This window comes from Macrobrachium nipponense, chromosome 4, assembly GCF_015104395.2.
Source record: "Macrobrachium nipponense isolate FS-2020 chromosome 4, ASM1510439v2, whole genome shotgun sequence".
In the NCBI taxonomy this organism is placed as follows: Eukaryota; Metazoa; Arthropoda; class Malacostraca; order Decapoda; family Palaemonidae; genus Macrobrachium; species Macrobrachium nipponense.
The window spans coordinates 116,503,829-116,531,434 of NC_061100.1; the positions used below are offsets into that span (position 1 = coordinate 116,503,829).

Here is a 27,606-nt window from a genome sequence, read left to right on the forward strand (position 1 = left end):
CTGTGAATTCACATACAACCAGCAACATTAAGACTACACAATGTTCCTTCTGACCGGCCAGAACACCTGAACCCCAATTGCTACGTGATTCTCTCGGGCTGTATAACCCATATTAAGAAGAAAGGTGATGAACCTTATCCAGATGTTCTGACCTCCACGGACGTTTCCAAAGTTGTATTTGACAGACTGATTCACGATCTCAAATTAATCACTCTTTTGGAGCTTCTCACGACTAGGCCTAGTTATGGACATTAAAGTTCTAATGTTCCACTGGGCAATGGAAATAAACCAGAACAACATCAATGCCAGAAGTTCCTTCACACAACGCAAATTTTATCTTTGTTTAGCCGTTTTCTTTATGCACAGCCCACAACGCCATCGTGATCATTCTCTTAAGTATGTGAGAGAAAGAGAGATGGATTGCTTTCCCGGCGTTATCATAACGTCTTCCCAAACCGTGAACGTTACTTCATGTGATCATCACATGAACAGCCTATACTTTCTTGCTTTCTTTTTCGTCAGGCCAAAATTCGGGTTATCTGAACGCTGCTGACCCTTACCTTCCCTATTCTTTGAATCTCGCGTCTTTTCCTTTCAACTTTTTTTCCTGCCACTATTCCTTCACACTTATAAGGAAGGAGTTCCATCTCCAGCTAAGTGGCGCTGTCAAATTGCCATCTAGATACTAGGTAGCCACTTCCCTCCCTTTTACTATTGGGTCTGTCAGTTCCTGTGGGGTGGAAGAGTTCACCCTTATTTACTTTTCTTTCTTTGTTTCCAAATGGCATGGATAATGAAGGTTACTCTACAGGTTGTCAGCTCTAGAGGTCTTGGGCAATGGAGATACTGAAAATAGAATGTTTAACAAGACGCCCAAAGTCCTAACATACATTCCAGAGTCAATGAACAGTTAGGGCTCGCAAAAAAAACAAAAAAAAAACAAAAAAAAAAAAAGTAAAAAATGCACCAAAGCAATCTAGTTTTCTGTACAGTCTATAATGCTATATGAAACTTTCAGCCACGGCCCGTTGGTGGCTTGCATTGTTGGCAACTACAGGGGTGCCAGACGCACTTTCATTTTTAACTTTAACTTTAAATATAATAAAAACTGCTGAGGCTAGAGTGCTGCAATTTGGAGGACGGATGACCAACATACCAATTTGCAGCCCTCTAGCTTCAGTGATTTTTAAGATCTGAGTGCGGACGGATAAACAGATAGCCATCTCAATAGGTTTTACAGAAAACTACGTCGAGTTTTTTTTTCCAGAAAACCATAGATAGTAACAGAAAAACCAGTGGGGCCTGTCTGGTGGACTGAATAAGGGACGATTTAGAGCAGGGGTTTTCAACCTGGGTACGCGTCTACCCCAGGGGGTACGCCTTGAGTCTGTCAGAGGTACGCCTGAGCAAAATCTGTTCCTCGGCCAACTAGGATAGTTAATGAAAACAGTTTCAGCCATTTCATTAACTACCTTTGTAGCTGAGGTAATGATAATGTTTTTTTTTTCTTTTTTTTTTTTTTTTTTTTTTTTTTTTTGCAACTCAGTACCATAACCTTGAATATTTACTGCATAGCCAGAGGTAAATAATAATAAAAATTGTCTTTGTTTTTTTTATGGAATACTTTGTTTACAATATTATTGGTTATGTCAGGAGAGTTATGTACTTACTTCCCTTCTGTACAGTTTTTCTGAGTTGGTTTTGTTTTCCACGGTATACAAAGTGAAGGGGGTACATTACTGACATTATAAATACCCGAAAGGGTACGTGGGGAGGAAAAGGTTGAAAACCCATGATTTAGAGCTTCCATGAAAGTAGTAAACCAAGATTAAACGAGCAATCTGGTTATCTTGTGCGTTGCACTTAACGGATAAAGCTTATTTCAAGCACTGAGAGGTCTTAACCTTGAAACCTCCCTTTCTTTCATTTACAAGACTCTGCAGAACCCATTACTAATGGCATATAAAAGCAAATTCTATATATGAGAAATGTCGGACAAAATAAGGCATCATCAAGGCCAACTATTCCTAGGAGAAAAATTAGTCAGGGACCATATCAGCAACAGAGTAGTCTCTGTATTCTCTGAGCTTAATTTAGAATATTTGTCTAAATGCAACATGATGAAGCCTGAGATTTTTTCTTTCCCGACTCCTTCACTGAAAGGCACTGAAATGTTTTATACAGAAGACTAAACAGTATTCATAAGTTCTTTTGTTGGTATCCTGGCCCACTTATCATGAATCGTAAGTTACAATGGGAAACGAGTGAATTTAATATTCAGTTAAACTGTCATTCCAACATTGCGCCTAAAATTGCCTATCGTTCTCGACTCTTACCGGTTTGCGTTACACCAAGTAACCTTGGAAAAAAAACATACAATAGTTGAATGGCACTCCTGGAGCATACACACAACCCAAAAGACTTCAGCAGATTACATATCTTTTTATAGTGACAGAGTCAATTCGGCTCTAGTAAGTCTAGTCGAAAGCAACGTCACGTCGGTCTGTTTTGTTACTTTAGATTCAACCTCTGAGAAAAAAAAAAATCCCAACTGACTACGTGGCTAGGCTACCTAAAAGCAAGGGAAGGTTTGCATACATTTCCACACAAAAATTCATACATAACAGCTTCCAAACCATTCCCATGGAATGACGATCGGTTCCGCAAATATCTTATAAAAAAAGACAGGTATTTATATCGCAAGTAAGCTGATCGGCAAAATGAAAACGGGAGTTGCAAATGCAGGGAAAGTCGAGTAGGTTCTCCGTCCCTATGTCAACGGTCTTAAGAATACTGGCTGGACTCTCTATTTTATAATATCAAGAACACCTAAAACTAAGCTAACTTGTAAAAAAAAAAAAAAAAAAAAAAAAAAAAAGAGCAGTCCACTGCGGGTGAGATAACAAATGAGTTTCATCAGACTGTCTTCTAGACAAAGCTTTGTCTCATCAGACTGTCTTCTAGACAAAGCTTTGTCTCATCAGACTGTCTTCTAGACAAAAGCTTTGTCTCATCAGACTGTCTTCTAGGCAAAGCTTTGTCGACTGTCTTCTAGACAAAGCTTTGTCAAGTTCAAGAACGGACACATTGATAAGAAAAAAATAATAATAATAAAAAGGGTGAAGTCTAACAATAACTCTAGATAACACAAGAATCTATTCATATAAGTGTTTGTGCGTATGTATGTAGTACATCTACGTAGAGACGGGGAAAGGAGGGGTAAACAGAAAATAATCAAATCAAATGTCCACGTGATGTCAGCGTGTAGTTTATTTCTCGACGAATACGTACCATACTGATAACGGGTGCGTCACCGTCACACCGTGTGTTGGTGGAGGGAGGGGGAGGCGAGTGGGGGGGGGGGTTAGATGACCCGGAATTAATAACACTAAATATTTCAAACGTAAGTAAAACGATAATGAAAACAGAACAGAAGCAGAGCATTATTTCTACAGATGATTCACTAAAGGTAGATTCTTGAATGAGCCCTATGCTTACGAAGTCTCGTTTGTTTGGCGGCCGGTGATTGGCTGGTATTGGGAGGTAGGCAGCTTCCAGCCAATCAGCGGCCGCCAAACAAACGTCTAGTAGGCATACCGCTCACCCAAGGATCTACCGCAGTGTTGCCAAAGCGCGGAGAAATGACCAAAAGTGCGGAGAGGATTCGAGGGGGAGGCATTGAATGCAGAGCTGAGGTCTGCACTCCTCACGTATGCGGCGCTGTAGGTCCGCATAGTATATATGCTTTTAAAACTTTTTTCATTAATAGAAAATGATTGAAATTATATAATATTTTTGAAAATACTAATATTTTTTAAAATTAACCATTTTCACTAGTCTCGAGTGTTCGTGAGCCAATATCAGATACGATCATATACGATTTACAATTAAGAACCGATTTTGTCAACAGCAGATGACGTAACCCAATGCATTCATTCTTTAGGTCCATCAATCTTCAATTTGCCTTTGTAATTATATCTATATAGGTTTGTAAAATTTGGTTAATTTGTGAAATCTTAGGGTGAAGACTGACTTTAATTAATGTAAATTTAGTCATGTGTAACGAGTTTTTTATTTATTTTTTTGAGAAAACAACTGCAAATATGTATTAGGCAATTTCATTAGTTAAAGTGCTTCAACTGATTATAACCGAATAAGTTTCGATATATGTATGCTAGGAAGTGGTGTATTGTAATCGTGGATTTTCTTTATATTAATGTAGCTTATTGATAAAAAAAGGACCAATTATGATGTGCTCTTTTCCAATTTTTTGAAACTCATAGCCCTGAATAGGGCATTCGTTTGACTTAGGATTGGCACATGTATACCATAAATCATGCATAATGTGCTGTCCATTCTCTTGGGGAAATATCTCATTTCAAAATATCCGGATCATAAAAGGTGGCATATAGACCTACATGTTTCATATCGTTTTTGTCAGTTTACAATGTTTATGGCATTGATTTTAAGCCTAGACCTATGTTATATATTAGGTCGTTTATTATCATTAATACTTCAGCAAACGTTTGATTTAACATACAGCATATTACCTAAAGTGACAAATGTGGCTTAAAAAAAGAAAAGAAAGAATAAACTACTTATGAATATCGAAGGATTTATGGAGCTTGTCAACTTACTCTGTGGGGAACGCAAAGAAATGAATGCAAAACCAACCGTTTTTAGTAAAGAAATACATTTTAGTGTAGTTTTTTTGTAACTTCCCACTTTTTGCTGAAAACTTTATGAATAAATTTACTTGCCCTTGTTCACTCTGTAGCCTGATTGACGCATCAAAATACAACAATCATAAGTATAAAACAGTAATCACACACGCACACACATATGTATGTATATATATATATATATATATATATATATATATATATATATATATATATATATATATATATATATATATATAGAATGTAATAAACCAGCTTCAAGACTGAACATTGTCCGCGTATCTCGTTCGATTCTAAATATTACTATCATCAAAGTTACGCAATGTTTCAAAATATATGAAGCACCTGAATTTCGAAGAGGGGAAAATCTGACTCATAAAGGTTTAATTAGTAAGCCCAACTCATATAATAGAAAAGATACGGTTGATATAATATAACCAGGATGACTATTTCGTCTAGTTAGTGTAGCAACATAACATTGCTTGGCAATTAACACTGCACCCCCCGGTGCGGAGCTAGTTTCTAGGTGACGTGCGGACTTCGCGGCAACCCTGATCTACCGTAAGTGTACCAGCTATAGTCATTGTATGAACAAGCCAAAAACATGAGACTAATGTTTGATGCAATATGTATTGACAGAATTTCTGGCAACTTACGAAGAGACTTTTCTTTGGACTTGGGACTCCGGAGCCTTTTTTCTTATCAAAATAACTCTTAACTCTTGAGTTCACCTAATATCTCACACATTTATCATGACCAAAGGGGAACATACCTACGTCTAGTGGCAGAATCCAACCTCGTCACGTCACTGAATTCCCTCTTCAAAAAGTATACAACGACAGGCCCTGAATAAACTTTGATGGAGGAAGTTTTCTGTATACTCAAAAAACTAAAATTTTTTACCATGCATAGTTTAACTTGACGATGCACAGACTATCCACTCAAGTATTTATAATCAAGTTGTTACGATTGATGATGACTTGGCCTGCAGAATGAATAAAACAGCTTTGGCGTATTGGCAAAAACTAGTCATTTTTATTCCTGTGAATCACAGGGTGCAAATTTATGAGCTAATATCTATGGATTTGGCTGCCTAAGCACATCGAAAAGAAAGGAATTAATGCAACGTCTGTGTTTATATGAAATCTGAACACAGTTTTTGAACAGTGTTACATAGACTTGCTGAAGACTAGACGATGTTCACAAGTCTGGAGACGCTACAGCAAATGGATACCAAGCTGTAGTACACGAGGCTCATTTTAATTAGCTCATTTTCATTAGGAAGTACAAGCGTAAATATGAAAAAAATCAGCATATTCTAACATCTTAGCGATCATTTTAAAATATCTATAAGCCATTTAAACCCCAAAATAAAATAAAATAAAAACTACAACACCAACGAGTTTTATGGATAGTAGGTACTATACATGAACTACAACCTGCATAATTTTATAGTACACAATTATCAGACGAGCAATTTCAAGGAACAAGTGTTCGACTGCCTGAGTAAAATTGTACTCTATTAATGCTGATAGAATCAATCTCTGCAACGTACTTTGCGACCGCTCGACCTGTAGACAAATTCAGGATATATAAAACTGAATTAATATGTCTGGATGCTGCTCGTCAACCTCATCCAGATGACGTGTTTTATGTTTTTTTTTTTTTTTTTTTTTTCAATAATTCACCAACATGAAAATTGAGGATTCTAATAAAGCAACTAACATTTAGACAATTTCATATTTACGAGACCTTGGCAACGATCATGGTGGAGCAGAGTTAGTGCGCACAACAAATTCATAAATAAATAAATATATTTTGCCGATTACATATGATATTGGATAGTTAATTACTACGATGACTGGGAATATAGGAAATTAACTATTACAACTGTATGATGAATGTAATGAAGAAAGTGTAGTTAGAATGCTAGTAAATAAATACGGAAAAAGAACGTAAAAAGAAAAAAAAAGTTAAGTATATCTTAGTTTAACCAGACCACTAAGCTGATTAACAGCTCTCCTAGGGCTGTCCCGAAGGATTAGATATTTTTACGTGGCTAGGAACCAACTGGTTACCTAGCAACGGGACCTACAGCTTATTGTGGGATCCGAATCACATTGTATCGAGAAATGAATTTCTATCACCAGAAATAAATTCGTCTGGTTCCGCGTTGGCCGAGCCGTAAAAAGAAAGAAAAGTAAAAAGAACTCTAACGACCAACACTGGCAATGTCAATGTCCTTGAGAATACACTTGTGTTGCAGGTGATAACCGAGACGGTCGGTGACTGTTCTCGATGAACTCTGGGAAGTGCAGCTGGTGGAAATGTGTTTCCACTTTCTAGTTTTCTTTAAAAGAAAACTACTGAGATGACTATTTGTCTGTCCGTCCGCACTTCTGTCTAGCCTCACATCTTAAAAAGCACTGAGGCTAGAGGGTTGCAAACAGTGATGCCTTTTTTTCTTCACAACATTGGCTTTCAGCAGTGTTACCATAGGAAGTTCATCTGATTTTTTTTTACTTTATTTATGATTTAATGGTTAGAATGCGTATTTTCCGATGTAGAATTATTTTCCGTGATGTTAGAAAACTACACGTCACTAGCTTAATATAAAGTATTTTTGACGAAGAAAAATAAAGGATTTCAATAAAATTCATTTGTAGAAATAAGCAGGATATGTTTTATATCTTCATTTTCATCATAAAACATAAAAAGGCAAAGTGAAGAATTTTTTTCTTCAGTGCCGTGGCCTGTGGTCGGAAAAGCCACGGAGGGTTGCCAGATGTCACCAAAAAGCCACACTAATGGACGAAATTCCTCAGAACGGCAACCCTGGTTGCAAATTGGTATGCTGATGATGATCACCTACCCTCCAAATATCAAACATACCAAATTGCAGCCCTCTAGCCTCAGTAGTTTTTTTTTAAGATTATATTTATGATCGTGCATCTGGCACCGACCACAGGTCACCACCGAGCCTTGGCTGAAAAGTTTCATGGGTCGCGGCTGAGAGTATCATACAGCATCATACGCTGCACAGAAAAATCGATTGTGCCGCAGAAACTTCGGTCCATTTTTTACGTTTCATCTGGGATGATATTATGGACCTTCAAACGCAATCCTATGAGCAATGCTCGGATCTCTCGGTTCGATAACTGTCTTCCTATCTGCCGTCATGCTTTGGAATTCTCTTCCTGCTCCCGTTCCTTACGATCACTTTCATCTTCCATCTTCCAAAATGCTAATCTGTTGCTAGCTTCATAGGCCCCATTTATATTTCTTCCCATGTTTTAATCTATTTGGAATACTTATCAAAGGCGCATAAACAAGAAAAACTGCGGCAAAGTTTCTTCGGAGCAGTCGTCTTCTGTACAGCACCACCGATAATAGATCTATCTTCCGGTGGTCTTGGTATAATGCTGTAAAAGCCACGGCCAATGAAACTTTCAACCACGGCCCGGTGGTGGCCTGTCGTATAGCGTTGACAGACGCACGATCATTTCTCACTTTAATCTTAAATAAAATCAAAACTACCAATGCTAGAGGGCTAAAACTTGGTATGTGTGATGATTGGAGGGTGGATGATCAACATACCAATTTGCAACCCTCTGGCCTTAGCAGTTTTTAAGATCTGAGGGCGGACAGAAAAATTGCGGACTGACACACAAATAGCCATCTCAGTAGTTTTGTAGCGAAGTTAGTTATATATCAGATTAACGAACGAAATGGCATCGGTCTTTATTCTAAACAAGTCATAACATATTAGTTTCGATCGTGTTTTCACTGGAGAACAGATGATGACAATCGAGCCGAGTCATTCGAAGAGGCAATAAGATGTATTCCTCTCATGCCTTTCTTATTCTGACAAGCCACTTCCCGTTTTAACAGAAATCAAACTTTTACAAAAATTATTATTATTATTATTATTATTATTATTATTATTATTATTATTATTATTATTATATTATCAAGTATACTAATATGATTACCCTTTAATTTTATGTCAAAGAAAACTTAAGTCTGCTTTGTCCGTCAGTCCGTCCGCATCCGTCCGCCCTCAGACCTAAAAAAAACGACGAGGCTAAAAGACTGCAAATGATTATGTTGATCATCCACCTTCCAATCATCAAACATACTAAATTGCATCCCTCTAGCTTCAGCAGTTTTTATGCGCATTTTTTACTTATTATTATCATTCATATTATTATTATATTGTTATTATTTGCTTTTTCACTTTTCGTATTTATATAGCTCTCTGGACCTGACTTCTGCAACAACCTTAGCTGGAAATTAACTTGTATGCAATTTGTTTTTAATTGTTATCATTTTTCAATATTTTTACTATTATTCTCAATATTAGTAATGTCGCTACCATTAATTATTTTGCCAACAGTGCGGATATTGCCATTATCAATGCACGGGTTTTTATGTTAGTGCTTAACTGCCTAATACAGTCATTGCAATTCGAACCTGGTTTCGAATTAAACAGGGGTGCAAACAAGGCCATTGAAATTAGAGTGGACAGCTCACCAATCCCATGAAAGCTACAAATAGACAAACGAACAGGTTGTAATAGCTAGGCAGGTCTCCTCAGTTTTCCTTAAGTGAGGTCGTTTGAAGAAAATCTTACGGTTTCTCCAAATATAATCAAATGTTTTACCATAAAATTCAACACCGATGGAGAAGCCGTCCAAGTACTGTGTTTAATTGGTAAAGGCAATGACAAGAGTAAAATGAATGTCGCAATTTTTATCTTCCCCGTGGCAGAAACCGAAGAAGCACTGGCTCAGTGCTCACTAGCGGATCCAGAAAAATTTCATGGGGGGACACCAATTCCATATGCATAATAAATATACATGTGTGTGTATGTATTATACATATTTCCATATCAATATTTTTTATTTTTTCCATTCTTACATTTTTCGTTGATGTTTTTATCAAAAGCTTCAATATTATTTTGTCATTATTTTCCAGGGGGGGGGGGGGGGGGGGCAAGTGCCCAGGTCCCACCCGCCCCTTAGATCCGCTCTAGTGTGTGCTGTCAGTAGTGAAGATAAGATTTTATTACCATGAAAAGTACACGACTGAATTAAAAATACGAACATCTGTTTACTCACTCACGCACACACACACTATATATATGTATATATATATATATATATATATATATATATATATATATATATATATATATATATACATATATACATCCCTTTTATCACATGAGAACCGCACTCGACATACCACATACCAACGGTCCATATTCATCAGAGATCAAGATTACGGAGTTTGCTAATCGAAATACTGTACATGGTTTTGATGTGGAAACTGTCTGTATGGGCCTTTTCTAACTTTATTGAACACTGTTAGATTGCAGCATTCATTTACCTATATCTATCTATCTACCTATATAAATATAAATATATAATTGTGTGTGTGATGACGTTATCTTATAATATAAGGCCAACATGAAGTTTGTCTTTTAAATAGTGTGTCCTGTTAGATGTTCAATGATTTGTGGTTTATGTTCATAAAGAGAATCTTCTTGACATGCATAAGTATTATGTTTTTTTTTCTATTTACCAAGAAAAATGATGTAAGTAGACTATATGTCGTTCTGAATTATGGAAATGTTTGACGATATAACTTAATTGTCACAGGTAAGAATGCAGCCTAATAATGCTGAGGTGTGTAAAGGGGAAATTGGACTTCTCATCTTGGTGACCTTGGTAACAACAACCCAGAGGGTATCTGGCTGGTAAAAGGTTGAAAACCCTTATCTGAAGCCTCTACCAGCAAATTCATCAATCCTTCTATGCTTGCTATTGTACCTTCATTCAAAATAGCCATAATATCTGGTTCAACCATTTTGGACTTACATAAGTCTGCATCTCAGCAACGTGAACTTTAAAAACTATAACATGTGATAATGTTTTGTGTTTAATCTGAAGAGGACTTTGATTTCCCCTGTTCCAAAAATACTTGTTTTTTAAGATTCAACGAAGGAACAACAAGATTTTTATCTGTATCAAATTAAGATTTTTTTATCCTCGGGAAAGCTGCCTCTCATGTTATCTCTGACATCATCAATCTTATTTCGAACGAAAAGAACAGTCCCGAACTAATCTGCACACTATCTGAATCCTCTGAAAGATCCCATTAATTTGCCACACCCTGCACTAAATGGGTGATTTTTTTCTTATTTTTTCTTATCTCTTTTTTTTTAAGGTTAAATGCAATGCAGTCTTGAAACAAGTCAGCATTTTTCACTGCAAACAAACCAAAGCCGCTTACTGAAGCAGAATAGAGAGAATTTCTAAATGCAGTTCAAGCTTGCTGTACATTCTTAATGGAAATTACAGCAGCCTTTCAAGATGGTGTTCACACTAAAATTGTATTACGTCTACTGCATTCGTTTGTAAAAGCAATGAATCTTCTTTGGTTAATGCAAATGACATCCAAATATGAACATTCTTTATCATGAGATAGAAAAACAATATCTTAGCTCGGTTTCACATTGCCAGACTGCTATGTACGCGTGAATGATAAACTTGAAATCTCTTCTGTAGATAAAAATAAGAACTCCCTTATACCAGTGACCGAATATTGGATGGTTCCATGAGGTCCCTCTGTTACGTATACAAGGATATTTTTTTGAGTTATTTACGTGGAAATGTCTACAATTCCCAAACAGACAACGTAATTTGGAATCCACCTTAGTATCTACAGCATACAAAAAGGCTCCTAAACCTACTTAGGGAATGGTGGGCAACACTGGGAATTTCTAACTCCACAGATATACAAAGCACTTCAGTGATTACGAGTGATAGCCGAGTTATTAAACAATCAAAAGTACAAGAACGTACGAAAAACACTGCATATTAAGACTAAAATAATATTTATGGGATGAAATTATCACTTTAGGTTCGAGAGCCACTTTCAGGCAATTATATGCATTACTCTCTAACAAATAATCAAAAGTAAAATGACTTACTTAATACAGCATACCTTGCATCTTCTGACTAATATAAAGTTAATTTGCTTGTCTCCTGAAGAGGGTATGCCAACCATATTACGTATTTTGTAACGTGATCTGGACCTTAAACGAATCAAAATCCTTGGGGCACGTTGCATTATTATCCTACTAATAGCTGGCAGTTTCTAGGGAAATGATGTCCAGGTAGTACTACTAGCTAACACAAAGGTAACAAGCTATTATAAACAGACCGTTCTGACACAGATACATAAACTTTATTAACGAAAATTTATGAGAGAAAAATTGCATAAGGTTCTATTCATTTCCTTACACTGACCTCTGGCACCGTCGTTCGATAATGATCACATGTTCATGCTGTGTAAAATGTTTCATGATTCAGATCATCCCAGACTATATTTATCCAACACCTAGTGCTAGATATGCTGTTCATTCTGTTCTACCTTTACCTCTGAGGTTCCAAACCACACAGTTTTCTAGAAGTTTTATTCCTGCTGTGACCAAACTGTAGATAAACTGATCTTCCAGATTCTGTAACTGAATTGTTGCGACTTCAGAAGTTCAAACTTGTTGCCAAAGCTTTTTTGTTGGGGAGGCTGATGTGAGTCTCTTTTCGTAGTTTATATGCTGACGGTGTTGTAATCTGTTGTTTATCTATTTGTTGTTTTTTAACTTGTTTTCATTGTTATTTCTCTTCCATACCTTATTCTTTACTTCTCAATTTCCTTTTCCCATGACTAATATGCCCAAAAGCAGTATTTAGCTACCCAGCATTTCTACATACTTTAAAACATTTCATATTTAAAGTTTCATTTCAGACCCATATTTCCCTTGCCTAAACCCACACTGTTTTTCCCGTCAACCCTTCATTCCTTTCTTTAACAAAAACATTACCATACACCTTCCGTGGTTTAGAAAGTACTGTAATGATATAACCCTATCATTCATGAAGTTATCGCTAGCATCTTTATCTCTGTAAAATAGAAAACTTATTCCTCCCACCCAAGTTACGTTATCCAGGCACGTCATGCAATCCATCCCTGTTCGGCCATTCAATTGGATCATAACAGCCATAGTACTACAGAATCTCGCTTGTAAATACAGGAACTCGAGTGTCTTTCCTCTCTTCAACCTCTCAATTTCCTCCCCCCCTCCCCCCCCTCCCAAACTCCCACTCCCTCCCCTCACCCCCTCCCTCTCTCCCTCTCTCTCTCTCTCTCTCTCTATCTCTCCCTCCCCCCTTCCCTCCCCAACCTCCCCTCCCCCAATCCTCTCTCTCTCTTCTCTCTCTCTCTCTCTCTCTCTCTTACCTCCACCGAGACCTCTCACTCTTTGTGGCCATTTCAGCTACGCCATTTCTTTCTTCTTCCTTCTTCCAAGTTTTCAAACAGATCTTCTAAAGAATAGAAATGAAAATAGGATTTAGGCCCAAGGCCAAGGACTGGGACCTATGAGGTCAATCAGCGCTGAAATTGAAACAGAGTAGAAAGGTTTGAAAGGAGTAACAGGAGGAAAACCTCGCAGTTACACAACAAATCAGTGGAAAGCCACATGGAAGAGAATTTGAACAGAGGTACAGTAAAAGGCATGAAAGAAGTTGCAGCTAGGGCCCGAAGGGACGCTGCAAAGACCCATCAGTTATGTAAACAGTGCACCATGCGAGATGCACTGACGGCACTACCTCCCTACGGGGCTCAGTTCATAGACCTATGACTTCTATTGAGATATGATTATTCATTTATCTTTCCCTGCTGAAAAAAACAGGGTACGGAATATTTTCTTTACTTATGAACCTATATCCTCCACATTGGTGGCCAGACAAGAGATTCGTGGCCACTGATCCACACTGTTTTGATCTTATCTCTCACTAAAACTCCTGATTAGTAATGTTTTTTTTTTTTTTTTTGCCGCCCCTCTTCAGACCTCTACCGTTAAATTAGATTTCTTGTGATCGCATCCAATTAGCCCTATTTTGTCGCCATCTTGGTCAACCGTCACTTTTATATTACTAAGTTAGATCACCTCCTGGGCCTTGGAATCCAAGAAGTTACTTCCTGACAGAAAAGCATCAACTGTGGAACCCTGGCGAGATGGTCAAGATAATCCAGGTACATCATCAACAAGATTTAGGCCACGTGGCGAGCCATGTGGCAAGATACCTGCTTGTGTGTCAGCCATCCGGCGCACATTGCCCGATGACACAGCAAACTGCTGCTTTTATATACTCATTGCTAGAAAAAGTCTTGAACTCATTATAAGTTTTTGTTGCCTTTCTCCGACAGGATCTGCATGTTCTGTCATAACACACACACACACACACACACACACACACACACACACACACACGTGACACACACATATACCACAGGAAAATAATGTCAGAAATCCAAGCGCTTTCGTCTTTACTGAAAACAACATTTATATTAAAAAGCTTTGAAATTCTAGGAATATCTAAAACCTTCCATCATAGGGTAATTTTAGAATATATATATATATATATGTATATATATATATATATATATATATATATATAATATATATATATATATATATAATTCAACATGAAGGTTAGGCTATTCCTCAACAGTACAAACCAGAAACAGTGATGCCAACCCCTCTAATCATAAATAGAACGTTGTTTCATCTACGAAAATTAAAATAAATACGTTATATCTTATTTTAATTAATTTTTCTGCAATGTTTAACACGCCATTATTCATTTTTTTACATTTTCATTCTTATAAATAATTCACAAATAAGCTATCCTAAAATTCCTGTATCTAACTCAATTCACAACACCTTTTTCAGGCCTTTTTAGGCTTTCTTAGCGCCCCACACCCCCCCACAACAAAGTAGTTTGTAGGCTTACTCCCCGAGTAAGCTATCAAAATAATGCGCAAATTCATGTAACTATCCAAAACGCTGGTTGAAAGCCTTAACAGAAAGAAAAATCTTCGACACAAAGTCCAAACGAAATCCTGTATTAAACAACGGTCGAGGAGATAATCGGGACTTTGTTAAAAAAAAAACGGACGCCACACCTCACCAACATCCAGTGGCGGATTTAAAAGGGGGGGGGGGGGGGGACGCACCTGGTCACGCGCTTCCGCCCATCCATGGATATGAATGATAGAACATTGTTTTTCTTTCCGCAAATCATTATTAATAGCAGAAATTTGTTTAATTAATGATTATTTCAACTACAATAACAATAGAACAACGAAAACAATAAACTACTACTGTGCATTATCATATGTGTGTACAACATTGTATATATATATACTATATATAATATATATATATATATATATATATATATATATGCTTTAAAAAAATCACATTAGATGCCTGTGACTTCATTAAATAAGCGCATGAAAATGATAGGCAGAGATCCATGCGCTTTCTTCTTAATAAAGACGAAAGCGCTTGGATTTCTGCCTATCATTTTCCTGTGGTATTCGCTTAAATCATATATAACATGTATAGTATATGTATATATATGAGTGTGCGTACATGTATACACAAAATATGATAATCCTAAGTGCCCGACCCCGATGAAAGATCTCTAGATCCGCCACTACCTTGCTTACATACACGGTTTACCTATAAAATAAACCTATAGCAACCCTACAATCTATACTCCCAGCCAACCCCAAGTCACGAGACCTGTCCACGTGGTTCCTTACGTAACGAGTCACCAACGGGTACACGTGACCTCCATCCGGTTGAATATGGGACGTCGGGGATGGACCTGGCACCTGTTTATGGTCGGTGGCGATGATAACGAATTTCCAATGGCCATGAAACTTGTAACCAATTCTTGACGACGACAGGCGAGGAATAAGTGTGGCATGGAAACTTGAAAGAAATTTTGATTCACTACCTAATTTACGAAAATAAGAACACAATGTCTACTCACAGCTATATTACACTGGCTTATAAAAATTAATTCAACTCACTGATAGGATTATTAATTTTTTTTGCTCATTTGCAATCTGGCATCGTAACGACTGTATTCATCGACGACGGAAACTACGTATGATGTTTATGAATATATAACCATTTGCATTTCGATGTATATTCACGGTATTTTACATGGCTTTAAATACTCAGTTTAGAGGACACCCACAAACGCAAATTCATACCCCACTTTTATTCCAATCATAACAATCAAGCAAAGAAGGCTACGTCCTCTTCCGTGTTTTTTTAAGAACTGCACGCATCTGCAGCCCTGAATCTCTTCAAGAAGAATTTGAAAATATTTGTTTGGCATATCACAAAAATTAAAATACCCTAAATATTTTGTTGAATGTGCTTGGCAAAAGAGCACAAAAACATTTTTTTTCAGTAACACCCGAGTGACTTTCAACAAACAAATTGTATTTATTTTACCATATAGTGATCTCTTACGTAGCCTCCCAGTTTTTGCAAGAATTTTAATATTACTATTGTTTTTAAATTTTCAAATACTTTGAAAAACATACAAATGAGGAATTCTCCCAGAGTTTCTCGGGGATGCATTTGCGGGATTCCTTGCAGGAATTGCAAATATTTTTATATAGGACAATCTGGGAATGGATGGATGGGTGGATTATGGAATTTTGGGCATAGCCCAAGCGCTGGGAAATCTGGGAATGGGACTGGAGACAAGAAGTAAACACCACAGATGAAGTGTGAGAACGGGACACATGTCGAATGCTTTATCTTCGCACATTAATCAGTTTAATCATACGAATCCTTGAGAGGGGCAAAGGTGGTTTTATACTGCAACTAACACAATATAACTCGTAAAAATATTATTGAATGTTTTGATTAAATAGCACAATGACTTAGTGAATGCACGTCAGAGTATGTAGAAACTAGACGCAGTTTTGTTAAAACGAATTGTAAGATTGCTTCTTTTTAATCACCTGTTGAGCTGTTCTGTACCTGCTGTACTGGTTTTAACCGGATTTTGAATATTTGGGTTTCCATTTTTTCAGCTTTATAACCATTTTCTTAGTTGTTCTTGGTGTTTTTAGCATTGTACCTACTTCGAAAATGTGTTGAAATGCCAAAAAATAGCTTGGCACCTTCCGGTTCCTCCTTTTACCCCCTCCTCTTCCCCCCCTCCACATTTCTTAATATATATTATAGATATATATAATATATAAATTATTTACTATATATATAATAAGAAAGGAGTATAGAATGTTGAATAGTATTAATATGATATATACTAATACACACTATATATATAATATATATATATATATATATAGTGTATATATATACATATATACAAATCTATACATACATTTTTTTTTTTTTTTTTTTCATCTATTGATCCACACACACCAAAAAATAAAAAATATATATAGATATATATATATATATATATATATATATATATATATAATGTATATATATACATATATACAAAATCTATACATACATTCATCTATTGATACACACACACCAAAAAATATATACATATATCAATATATATATATATATATATATATATATATACATCAAATATATACATAATGCATATTTATAATACATACAAATATATACATATACATATATATAAACATATATACACATATATGTGTATATAGTATATACATACAGAAGAACAATTTAAAGCTAAATACATCGACCAAAGCTTAAGCTTGACGTGCAAAGATCTCAAACAACAGCCTTAGTTCTCAGGACCAAAATATTTTATCCCTTACTAACAAGATAATTAAAATTTGTCATTCACAAAGGTCAAATTTCACTATATTGCTGAAAGTTGCTTCTTGGAGACTGACAGGTTTAATGAGGAAGAGATTCTTGTCCTAAGTTCATTTTCAATTTGTTTACAATGTTTTTTTTATTTATTTATTTTTTTTTTTGGGGGGGGTGGGGTCCGGAAGCGACGCACGTTTTCCATATATGCAGTCCGAGATTAAAAAAAAAAAAAAAAAGCACTACCACTTTCGATGAATATTCTCATCTGAAAAAAATACACGATGAAAAAATATTTTAACGTATTGTTCTAATTATTCTACTTTCTATTGCTAAAATGGCGCCATACTTCCAATAAAAGCACTCGGTCAAACAGCAAAATTACACATATGGTAAGCGTTAAACGAAGGCCCTTTGTGCCCAGCCTTTGTCGTTCATGAAGACTTCACTGGTACTACTATTAAAGAAATACTAACGAGTTAAGGTGCGTCACACGGTCGAACAATGTCCGACGGACAAACATTGTTACCATATCATAGGCGAAGCAGGAGGACGGCATGAGCTTTGAAACAATGGAAATAGATCTGGCAACAAGTAGTGGTACCAGATAAGGTTGTAGACCACTGATTTTACTCCGCTCACAAGGCAAAGACCGGCCGACAATTGCTAATTGATAACAATGTTTGTCCGTCGGACATTGTTCGACCGTGTGGACGCACTTTTATGTACTTACATTTCTCCAGTCTACGCGTCGGCATGTAGCTCTCGCCGTCCTTGGACTCTGAAAAGACATAAATTCATATCAACAAAAAGGAAAACACTTCTGACTATTTTTTTCTTATTTAACATTATCTTGCTGTTCGATGCCACGTTATATGTTTGTCTTGTTTCTCAATTGATAATCTTTTGCGCGTTCAATCATCAGCTTTTCATTTGTACATCTTTACGTAACTGCTATTTTCAGGGTTTTTTTTTTCATTTTTTTTGCTCGTCTTTCCTTATGCGTCCTCCTAGTTTTTACGAATGAACACTAACCAAAAACAGGCTCGCTTAAATTCTTAATCCATCGAAAAAATGCTATGAAAAACGATGAAATTCAAGAGAGAAAGGTCAATACAATGACAGGTAAAATATGTTAAAAAGATAAAACGGGAGAAAACTTTTATATATATATATATATATATATATATATATATATATATATATATATATATATATATATATATATATATATATATATACTATATATACATGCCTGCAAGAACACTACATATCAAACAAGGCAGCAAAATGAACACAAAGAAGCGTTGCACTTCAAAATACCTGGTAAATTCAAGCTTAGGATAATTCCAGGAGCAGCCGTAACCAGTGAGACAGTCAGGTCCGCGAAGACTATGGCAGTTTCTCAGTGCACAAGAGTGACAGACCTTTGATACTGGACTCTTTGCACTATAGCGCCTCGAAAGAACAGGGATGGTGACGCTCAGTGAAACTATATTGTAGTAACTCCAGCCATCCCACATCACAAGCAAAACACGTGATACAAGAAATACCCTACAGTTATAATCTTATGGAGGGCAGCCATACATGATTATCTTCTGATACCAATGGACTAAAGGTTAAATTCTCGCCAGGGAAAATGAAGCTACAACTTGGAGCAACTTTCTCTTAAAGATAGAAATCCTTTTCTGTTAAGGATATACATAAGCCCAATACGCAAACACTGGTCAAATACAGGATATGTAATATGCGACATTGATACCGGCTTCTCCGCGGATATGGAAAATCTCAAGAACAAAAACTAGCTTAAAGTACCATTAGAATGTTATCTGAAAGCAGTGAAACATAATTTAGGTTCGAGCAGGAAGCCAGGGATTGTCAAATTTCCAGTATCTTACGCGGTGTTAATGACATGGCCGCACTAAGCCTGAGAGACGGAGCGTGGTAAGAAAATGGCTAATCAATTAAGATGAGTTTTACAGTTCCGCCTCAACCGTCATCTAGACGCAAAACTAAAGTTATGCTTTGCCTGCTGATTTCAGGAACTCTGCTTGTCAAATTGTACGGCATTGTTAGCAACATCATGATGAATGGGGAGATGGGACGGCCTAAAAACCATCAATCACGTTACCTTACAACTAAATCTGTTGTGGTAAATGACAGTTCTGCTGAGAAGTAGTAGTGCGTCAATTACATTGCCTTTCACAAACAACAGGAACCTCCCACTGACTCTAAATGCGCACGAAAATAGTATAATGATCATTATGTAAAAGTGAACTTTCAAAAAGCATTTCGTAAAATGCTATTTATTTATCGCCGAAAAACATTACGTCCTAAGGAAGGGTAAACAGTTAAAAAATATCTGCAGACCCACGAAATGAGGTGTAAAGTTTTATTTTGCTTTCAATATCAATTCCTGTCGTTCTCGATTTATTCTACACACAGACACACATTATATCATACATACATATATATATATATATATATATATATATATATATATATGTTTTATATATTATATATATTTATATATATAGTGTGTGTGTGTATATAGAAACATATACAATAGATAGTCACAAAATAGCCACAAAACTTGAGTATGTAGTATATTATATTAATATTTATCGTGTTAGGCCTCAATATTCTTTAATTTACACACACACACACATACACACACACACACACATATATATATATACACTATTGTTAATTTTTATAGTATTTAGTGCCTACCAAAAGAATGTTTTACTACAGTAGGTATCGGTCGAGCAAACATTGGCTCCCATTTAAAGTAGGGCGGACTACTGGGATAGGCCTAACAAACACGAGAAGTGCGACACCACTTGGCACAGTCCCCACTTTTGGTAACTGCTAAAGAAACAAGTTACTATGAGACATTCTTATATAACAAGGCATAATCCGACCTCCCGTTTAGTCCGGGACTGTGCTTAAATCTGTCAAATAGCACGTTGTTTCACCAATGAAAATTAAAATAAATATGTTATGTTTCATTAGACATAATTGTTCTCAACTGATTAACATGTACACTGTTTTTTACATTTCCATTCTAATGAATAAATCATAAATATCCCATCCTAGGCTTTTCCATAGGGTTTTCCTACCCCCCAACAAGAACAACAACAACAATGTAGTTTGTAGGTTTACTCCCCGAGAAAGCAAAAATAAATTAATTTTGCATATATGGAATATCTAAATACACCAGATTTGCTCCTTTAACTGCTCGTTTTTTATTCATCCATCAGTAATTGCTTACAGCATGTACGTCGAGGAGAACCTCTTATACTACACATCAGCAAACGATAGATTACCTGGGTCATTAAACTTCCATTTCTGGTTTTCACCGGTTTTTACCACTTTGGGTTTATCAAAGACACATTGCACTTTGATAAGGTTCATTTGCCCTCTTGATATACTTACTCAGTGATAAGAGCTATTAGTCTTCCTACCACAAATATCGGTAAGATATGGCACGTACAGGCATGCATAATACATACATTTGTCTGTATATATATATATATATATATATATATATATATATATATATATATTATATTATATATATATATATATATGTGTGTGTGTGTGTGTGTGTGTGTGTGTGTATGTGTGTGTGTGTGTATCTGAATTAATGGTTCCATGGTTCGAGGCCTATAGACCTTGCGTGGTTCAAGCCCATGAGCCAACAAATTTCTTATCAACTAAAAAAATTCCCATTTGGTTAACATAATATATTAATTCCGAGGCAGAGCAAATTATTAAAGGTCATTTGTAGCTTAATGTGTATACACGTATATGAATCACAGTGTGGTAAAACTCAGATATCTATATATATATATATATATATATATATATATATATATATATCTATAATTATATAAATATATATATATATATATATATATATATATATATATATATATACTATATATAGATAGATAGATGATAGATAGATAGATAGATAGATAGATATATATATAGATATATAGAATATATATATATGTATATATATATATATATAATATCATATATATATATATATATATATATATATATATATATATATATATATACAGTGGGCCCCCGTATTCGCGTTCTCCAATTTCGCGGATTTTTATCTGGACCATGTCTACCCATTATTTGCGGTGCATTCGCCTATTCCTGGGATTTTCCGACGATAAATAATCACTAATTATCGTATTTTGATGTTATTTTCATGCCTAAATACATTTTTATGATACAAAAATTATTTACTAATTTTAAAATATTAATATTGATCAATACTGTATTTGTAAGTTTAATAAGATTTAATGATATCACATAATAACTAATAATTCTCTCTCTTTCCCTTACAGGGATGTATGCTTTTTGTGTGATAAATGATTTACTAATTTTCTAATATTAATATTAATGTAAAGAGCAATCACTTCAATAAAGAAAATACTACATTGAATTAGTAAGATTTGAGTTTATAAATTTTAAAAATTATGTAACGATGAAGGAAATCCCAGTCTTTACACATCTTTCTTTCGAGCTCCAGGTCTCTCTCTCTCTCTCTCTCTCTCTCTCTCGCTCCTCTCTCTCTCTCTCTCTCTCTCTCTCCTGAGATGAGAGATTTTTATGGTACACCATGTATATGTTTATTAATATTTTCATGTGATAATAATAATAATAATAATAACAATAATAATAATAATAATAATAATAATAATAATAATAATAATAACTAATTACAAAAATCATATGTGAAAGTATTTTACAAATACTACGAAATCTCTCTCTCTCTCATCTCTCTGCTCGTCTCTCTCTCTCTCTCTCTCTCTCTCTCTCTGTTTTTTGGATGATGAATGATTTACTGATTTTCAAATATCAATATTAATGTAAACAGCAATAATATCAATTCATTAAAGAAAATCCTAAATTGAATTAGCAAGATTTTAGTTTATAAATAAAAAAAATTATGTAAGAAAAAGAAAATGCATTTTACCCTGCATCTTTCTCTTTGAACTCCATGTAGTTGGCTGGGGTCAAACAACTGTCAAATTTATCAAGTGTCAGGAGGGGGAATGTGTGTTGCCCTCTGAGGATCACATAAATTCTCTCTCTCTCTTTTACTGAGATGAGAGAATTTCTATGGTACATGTGTATGTTTATTAATATTTTTGCATAATAATAATAGTAGTAATATAACTAATTTCAAAATTCATATGTGATAGTATTTTAAAGAAGTACAATAATCTATCCATTTCAGACTTTTATATAAGGATAACCCTCCCCCCATTTCTCTCTCTCTCTCTCTCTCTCTTTTGCCACGCGAAATTGGTAACTCTCGCACTCTGTTTGGGCTGGAAATGTACGTATAAGTGTATCTTTAAGGACATTACTACATTTTATGGTAAAATAATAATATACAGTACTAGTTTACAAATAATATTAAGTTTAATGAGATTAAACAGTAACAATAACATCTCTCTCTCTCTCTCTCTCTCTTTCTTACTTACGTATGTTTATTTGTTTTGTAGTATAAATAGATGATTTACCTTATTAATAAGATTGATTAAAAATAGCGATTCCCAGTCTTTTTATCCACGTGAAGGAAGGGGGGCGGGGGAGTAAATGACAGTTTGATATACGTATTGGCGGAGGGGAAGGAGTAGGAGTTTAGGAGTTATTCTCTCTCTCTCTCTCTCTCTCTTTTTTCTCTCTCTCTCTCTCATTATTATTATTATTATTATTCTCTCTGTCTCAGAAATAATTCATAATTTCACTCTTGATGGTCAGATATATGATGTTGCCATTCACTGCTCTCTCTCTCTCTCTCTCTCTCTCTCTCTCTCTCTATTATTGGCTGTAGGTATATATTTTTAATGGTAAAATGTTTAAAATGACTTTGAAATAATATTAATAATATAACCTCAAATATTAATACAGTAATAGGTTAGTAATTTTAGGTATATTTTAAGTAGGATGTTATTAAAGGTATACATTTGGTATCTGAACTTTCAAGTTAGGCAGTTATAAGCATTTTTAGTGGTGGTTCTAACTATTCGCGGGTTTTAACCATTCACGGGGGTACCTGGTGTGTATATATATATATATATATATATATATATATATATATATATATATATATATATATATATATATATTTATATATATATCTATATTTATATATATATATATATATTATAATATATATATATTAATATCATTTATAATCCTAAATTAGTAAGAACACACCCATTGTTTTGATTTAGCCAAGAAATGGACATATTTCTGTTCTGGTGAGGAACCTGAAATTCATAACTAAATCCTTACTCAATTATTAACACTTTCCAAACACAGTTCTGATTCACTTCCATTATGACCACAAGAAAAACATAAATAATTTTATACTTTGGATCTATTAATCCTTCACAGCATTAACGTTAACCAATCACTCAAAAGGGTTTTTTTTCCATGTTCCAGACCCCTCCTTGGAAAAGTATATGTGCAAAATGATCTCCTGACAGGAGCCATAAAGAAGGACATATTCATTTGTCACGTGGCATGTCTCAACAGTGACTCCAAGAAGGACTTCTTTGAACAGAGAATGATTATGATCTGCTAAAGCTGAAAAAGAGGGAGTTCAACTGGCGGCCTACCTAGAAGACTGGCTGGTTGGAGAACCACAAGAGAGGAGTACCTAAAAAACCTACAACTGATTATAAAGGCTTGGGTCAAAAGGTTACTGATAAACCGGAACAAGTCCCACCTCGCACCAAACCAGCGTTTTCTGTGACTATGACTGTTGGAATAAGCTTAGTGGTTAGCCGTCTCTTCTTTGTCAAACTCAAGCCAGATTAAGGAAAGAGCATATCCATAGTTGGAAAGGTAGTGCTATTATTACAATTCAACCTTGAAGCCTGAAAAAGGTTTCATTACCATCTCCACCAGCAAAATTAGATGGTTGAGAAGATACCCCATCTATCGACCTAAAAGGGTGCTCTTGCTAAACAGGTTGATCTGTCTCCTTGATAGTTGGGGGTGGTCACTGGTAGGATTGTTGGTGGGTCATGATGGCCGTCTTCCTTTATCTCTAAAGACTGAATCCTCCAAAGAGGATCCACATTTTGTTGGTCTTAGAAAAAATGGAAGCTCCTCTCAATGGGCAAAGGAATGGCACTTGTGAACTACATCTCACAGGGTCACTCAAAGTGATAGCACACTGTCAAGGCAGGCAGCTGCTTCATGCAATTGAATGTCAGACAAAACCTCCTTTCAAGTAAGTGCCAACCTGCTTCCACATCTAGAAGTGGACCTGTTCGTTACATGGGAGAAACATCAACTTCCAGTGTGTGTGTGTGTCTCCAAACCTGGATTTTCAGGCAATAATAAGAGATGCATTCCTACAGGACTGAATCGAATGAAGGGCAATTTACCTCTACCTTGCACTGTCCTATAATTTTGAAGGTAATTAACAAACAGCTAATCTTCAGTAGAACCTCTTACCTAGTTGCCCAAATTGTCCAAACAATCATTGGTGTGGTAATCAATCTCAATGCCATCAGTTATTCTATCTCAGGAAGTGGGAAGGAATGTCATTTAAGCATCCTTCTTCCTGAGCTACAACCTTGAGGTGCTGATTTTCTAAATCTACACTGTACGGCAGTGAAAATAACACATCTAACATTGCTAGGTCCTTGGTGCAGAAGCTATTGAACATAATCCATTTGGCAATATCAGCCTGTATGACAAATGCGCATGGCTTACTTCCACACAAAGCCCACTGAAATAATGACTGAAAGACATCTAAATTTCTGAGCCAGTTTGAGGACATGCACCTTGCCAATTCCATATTTATGACATTCAAGGCTGTGAGCCCTTGCTTTATGGGTTTGACATAAACTCACTAGAATCTTTGGCTCCATCTTCCATGCTGTTAATCTTCAAAGACTTGTTCCTGCAATGGCTCATATTCCCTTGTCCATGACTAGGTTCTTTGACTCTTGTTGTCTCCTTAACTCAGTATGTCCTGATCTGCATACTCCAAAAGACAATCTCCTTGGCTGTATCTGAGTGAACTCAACTCTATAAGATAGGGACAAAGTTTCATCACCACGAAACTAGCAGTCACTTGCTGTTGTTCCCTGGCCCATCATTCCTGGATGAGAACAAGGACCCGTTGAAGAGGAAATTCTTATTCTTCTGTCAGGACCTAAGCACAACAGATTACAAAATATGCACAGTCCAGTCACTTCAGGTTTACATAGATGACATGGCTTTCTTTTCAGAGCTCTTTTCTTAAACCCTACAGGACCTCAGCATCACAGATTAGAAAATATACAGTGTTCAGTCACTTCAGGTTTACATAGATGTCATGGCTATCTTCTCAGACCTCTTTTCTTAGACCATACCAATAACAAGAACTAAGAAAGATCTTAGTGTTCCTAATCAAAAAGATGAACGCCACTCCTTTCCAAAGTCACAAAATACTTAAGGTGGGTACCTTATTGGCTTTCTTTGGAAACATTTCTTTTGGAGAAATTTCTGAGTATACAGGGTGATCATCAGAGACAGAGTTCTTCAAGCATTACATTTGTCATGACACTGAAGAGGTTCAACTACAATGTGTGTCAATACGTGGTAAGGTAAGCCCTAACTCCACAGGCCAATGGCAGAATTCGAGGAGGCCCTCGATACCATGGTACTTACGAGATAATGCTTGGGTGGAGAGGTTATCTAGCATCTTATCCCATCATGGTTAGGTAAGTCACCTAATTTTTGTCCAGTCAACACATAGACAGGTTCTTTACCCCTAACCTGACTTTACCAAGAACTTTTTGTCATCTGAAGAGTTAGAATTCCTTTTTCTGAAGTTAGACCATTACATCACCTGTTAATTACTTTTATATACTAGTTTAAGGACAAACAGCAACTAAGCTATCATAAAAATGTTTTGTCATAGGAAAACCTTTGACTACCAAAAATGGGGTTCTCCTATATCAAAACCTGTTTTCTTTATGTATAAAAAATGCAATACTCTTTCTAAAGGTAGATACTGCATTCCCCTATATGTACTATTGTTTTGAAATTCACAAAATATTCATTTTAACTTTTGCTAGTATCAGTTTAAAACAAATTATAAAATTCCCTCCTTTAGGGAGTGTATTAACTTGCTAATGGGATATATTAAGTTAGTATGTTCCATTTGTGGACTTTCCATGCAGTAAACTGGCCTTTCTTTCACTGTTAAAATCTAAATGTTTTATTAAAACGTTCCATACAGCTAACCTGAGCTGTATTTGCTGATGGTTTCTTTAAAACCTATATGAGGAATAGTACATAATGCTGATACCAAACAAAAGTTTATTTCCATACCAAACAGCCCAAAACTTTTGTACCACATGTCAACTAGGCTTTACAATTGGCTTCATTAGCAGGTAGCATCAAAGAGGTGTCTTAGTTTAAACTAAAGGGGAAATCCCTGCTTTCTGTGATCCCTACTGTTATCACTTCTGTTTCAAGCTTAACCTTCAAAGAATTTAGTAAACATGGTTTTTCAACAGAATAGACACTTGGGTGAATTTAGATACCCTGAATCCACTACACACATACTATCTATGGATGCTCTTTGGGTACCTTATAAAAACACAGATCAAGGTTGTGAATAACATCTTATTTCTGGGCTCGACCTGTGTCGGCCAGTGAAATGTCCCTATAGCACTCATTTCTAGGTATAAATAAATGCTAAATATACCAGAGAAAAAAAGCCATATGGAATGCTAGAGTTACTACCTCCAGCTCGCTTACTCTCATAGTGTGTCGGTATAGCACAGGGGCGAGTAGAAACCACTATCACAGATGCTTTGCCAATTAGAAGTCTCCTCTCTCAAAATCCCCCTCTAGAGAGGTGCCGTTACAACATCTACCTTCCGCTTGCTACTACTACCTCTGCCAGAAACCCTCATTCCTGAATTAGCACTCTTCGTGTCTGCACGTGCCGTTTTCGCTGTTTCCAGGAAGTGTTTTTGCGAAGCATTATGTCTTCCCTTGACCAAGAAGCTTCTTCATCTAAGTTGAGTATTCCATTTATTGTTTTTAGAACACGTTGGGACAACGATGCATCCATATTTTGCCCTTATTTTAAGACTCTTGTTCATGGGAGCCGGACATGACTCTCTTACGAGTCCGCCATTTTGGATGCATGGTTGG

General features: G+C 35.9%; 1 protein-coding gene across 7 annotated transcripts in view; it reads right to left on the reverse strand.

Annotated features, from left to right (window-relative positions):
• The window catches only part of LOC135211081 (kelch-like protein 20), a 142,938-nt gene that overhangs the window by 68,641 nt on the left and 46,691 nt on the right, over positions 1 to 27,606 (reverse strand). For 5 of the 7 annotated variants that reach the window (XM_064244145.1, XM_064244144.1, XM_064244147.1 and 2 more), the window contains exon 3: positions 18,128 to 18,175. In XM_064244145.1, coding sequence (XP_064100215.1) covers positions 18,128 to 18,175 — 48 coding nt within the window. Of the gene's footprint in view, positions 1 to 6,906; positions 7,073 to 18,127; positions 18,176 to 18,717; positions 18,826 to 27,606 lie in introns of those variants that run through there. The other 2 variants (XM_064244148.1, XM_064244150.1) reach the window with 2 other exon arrangements.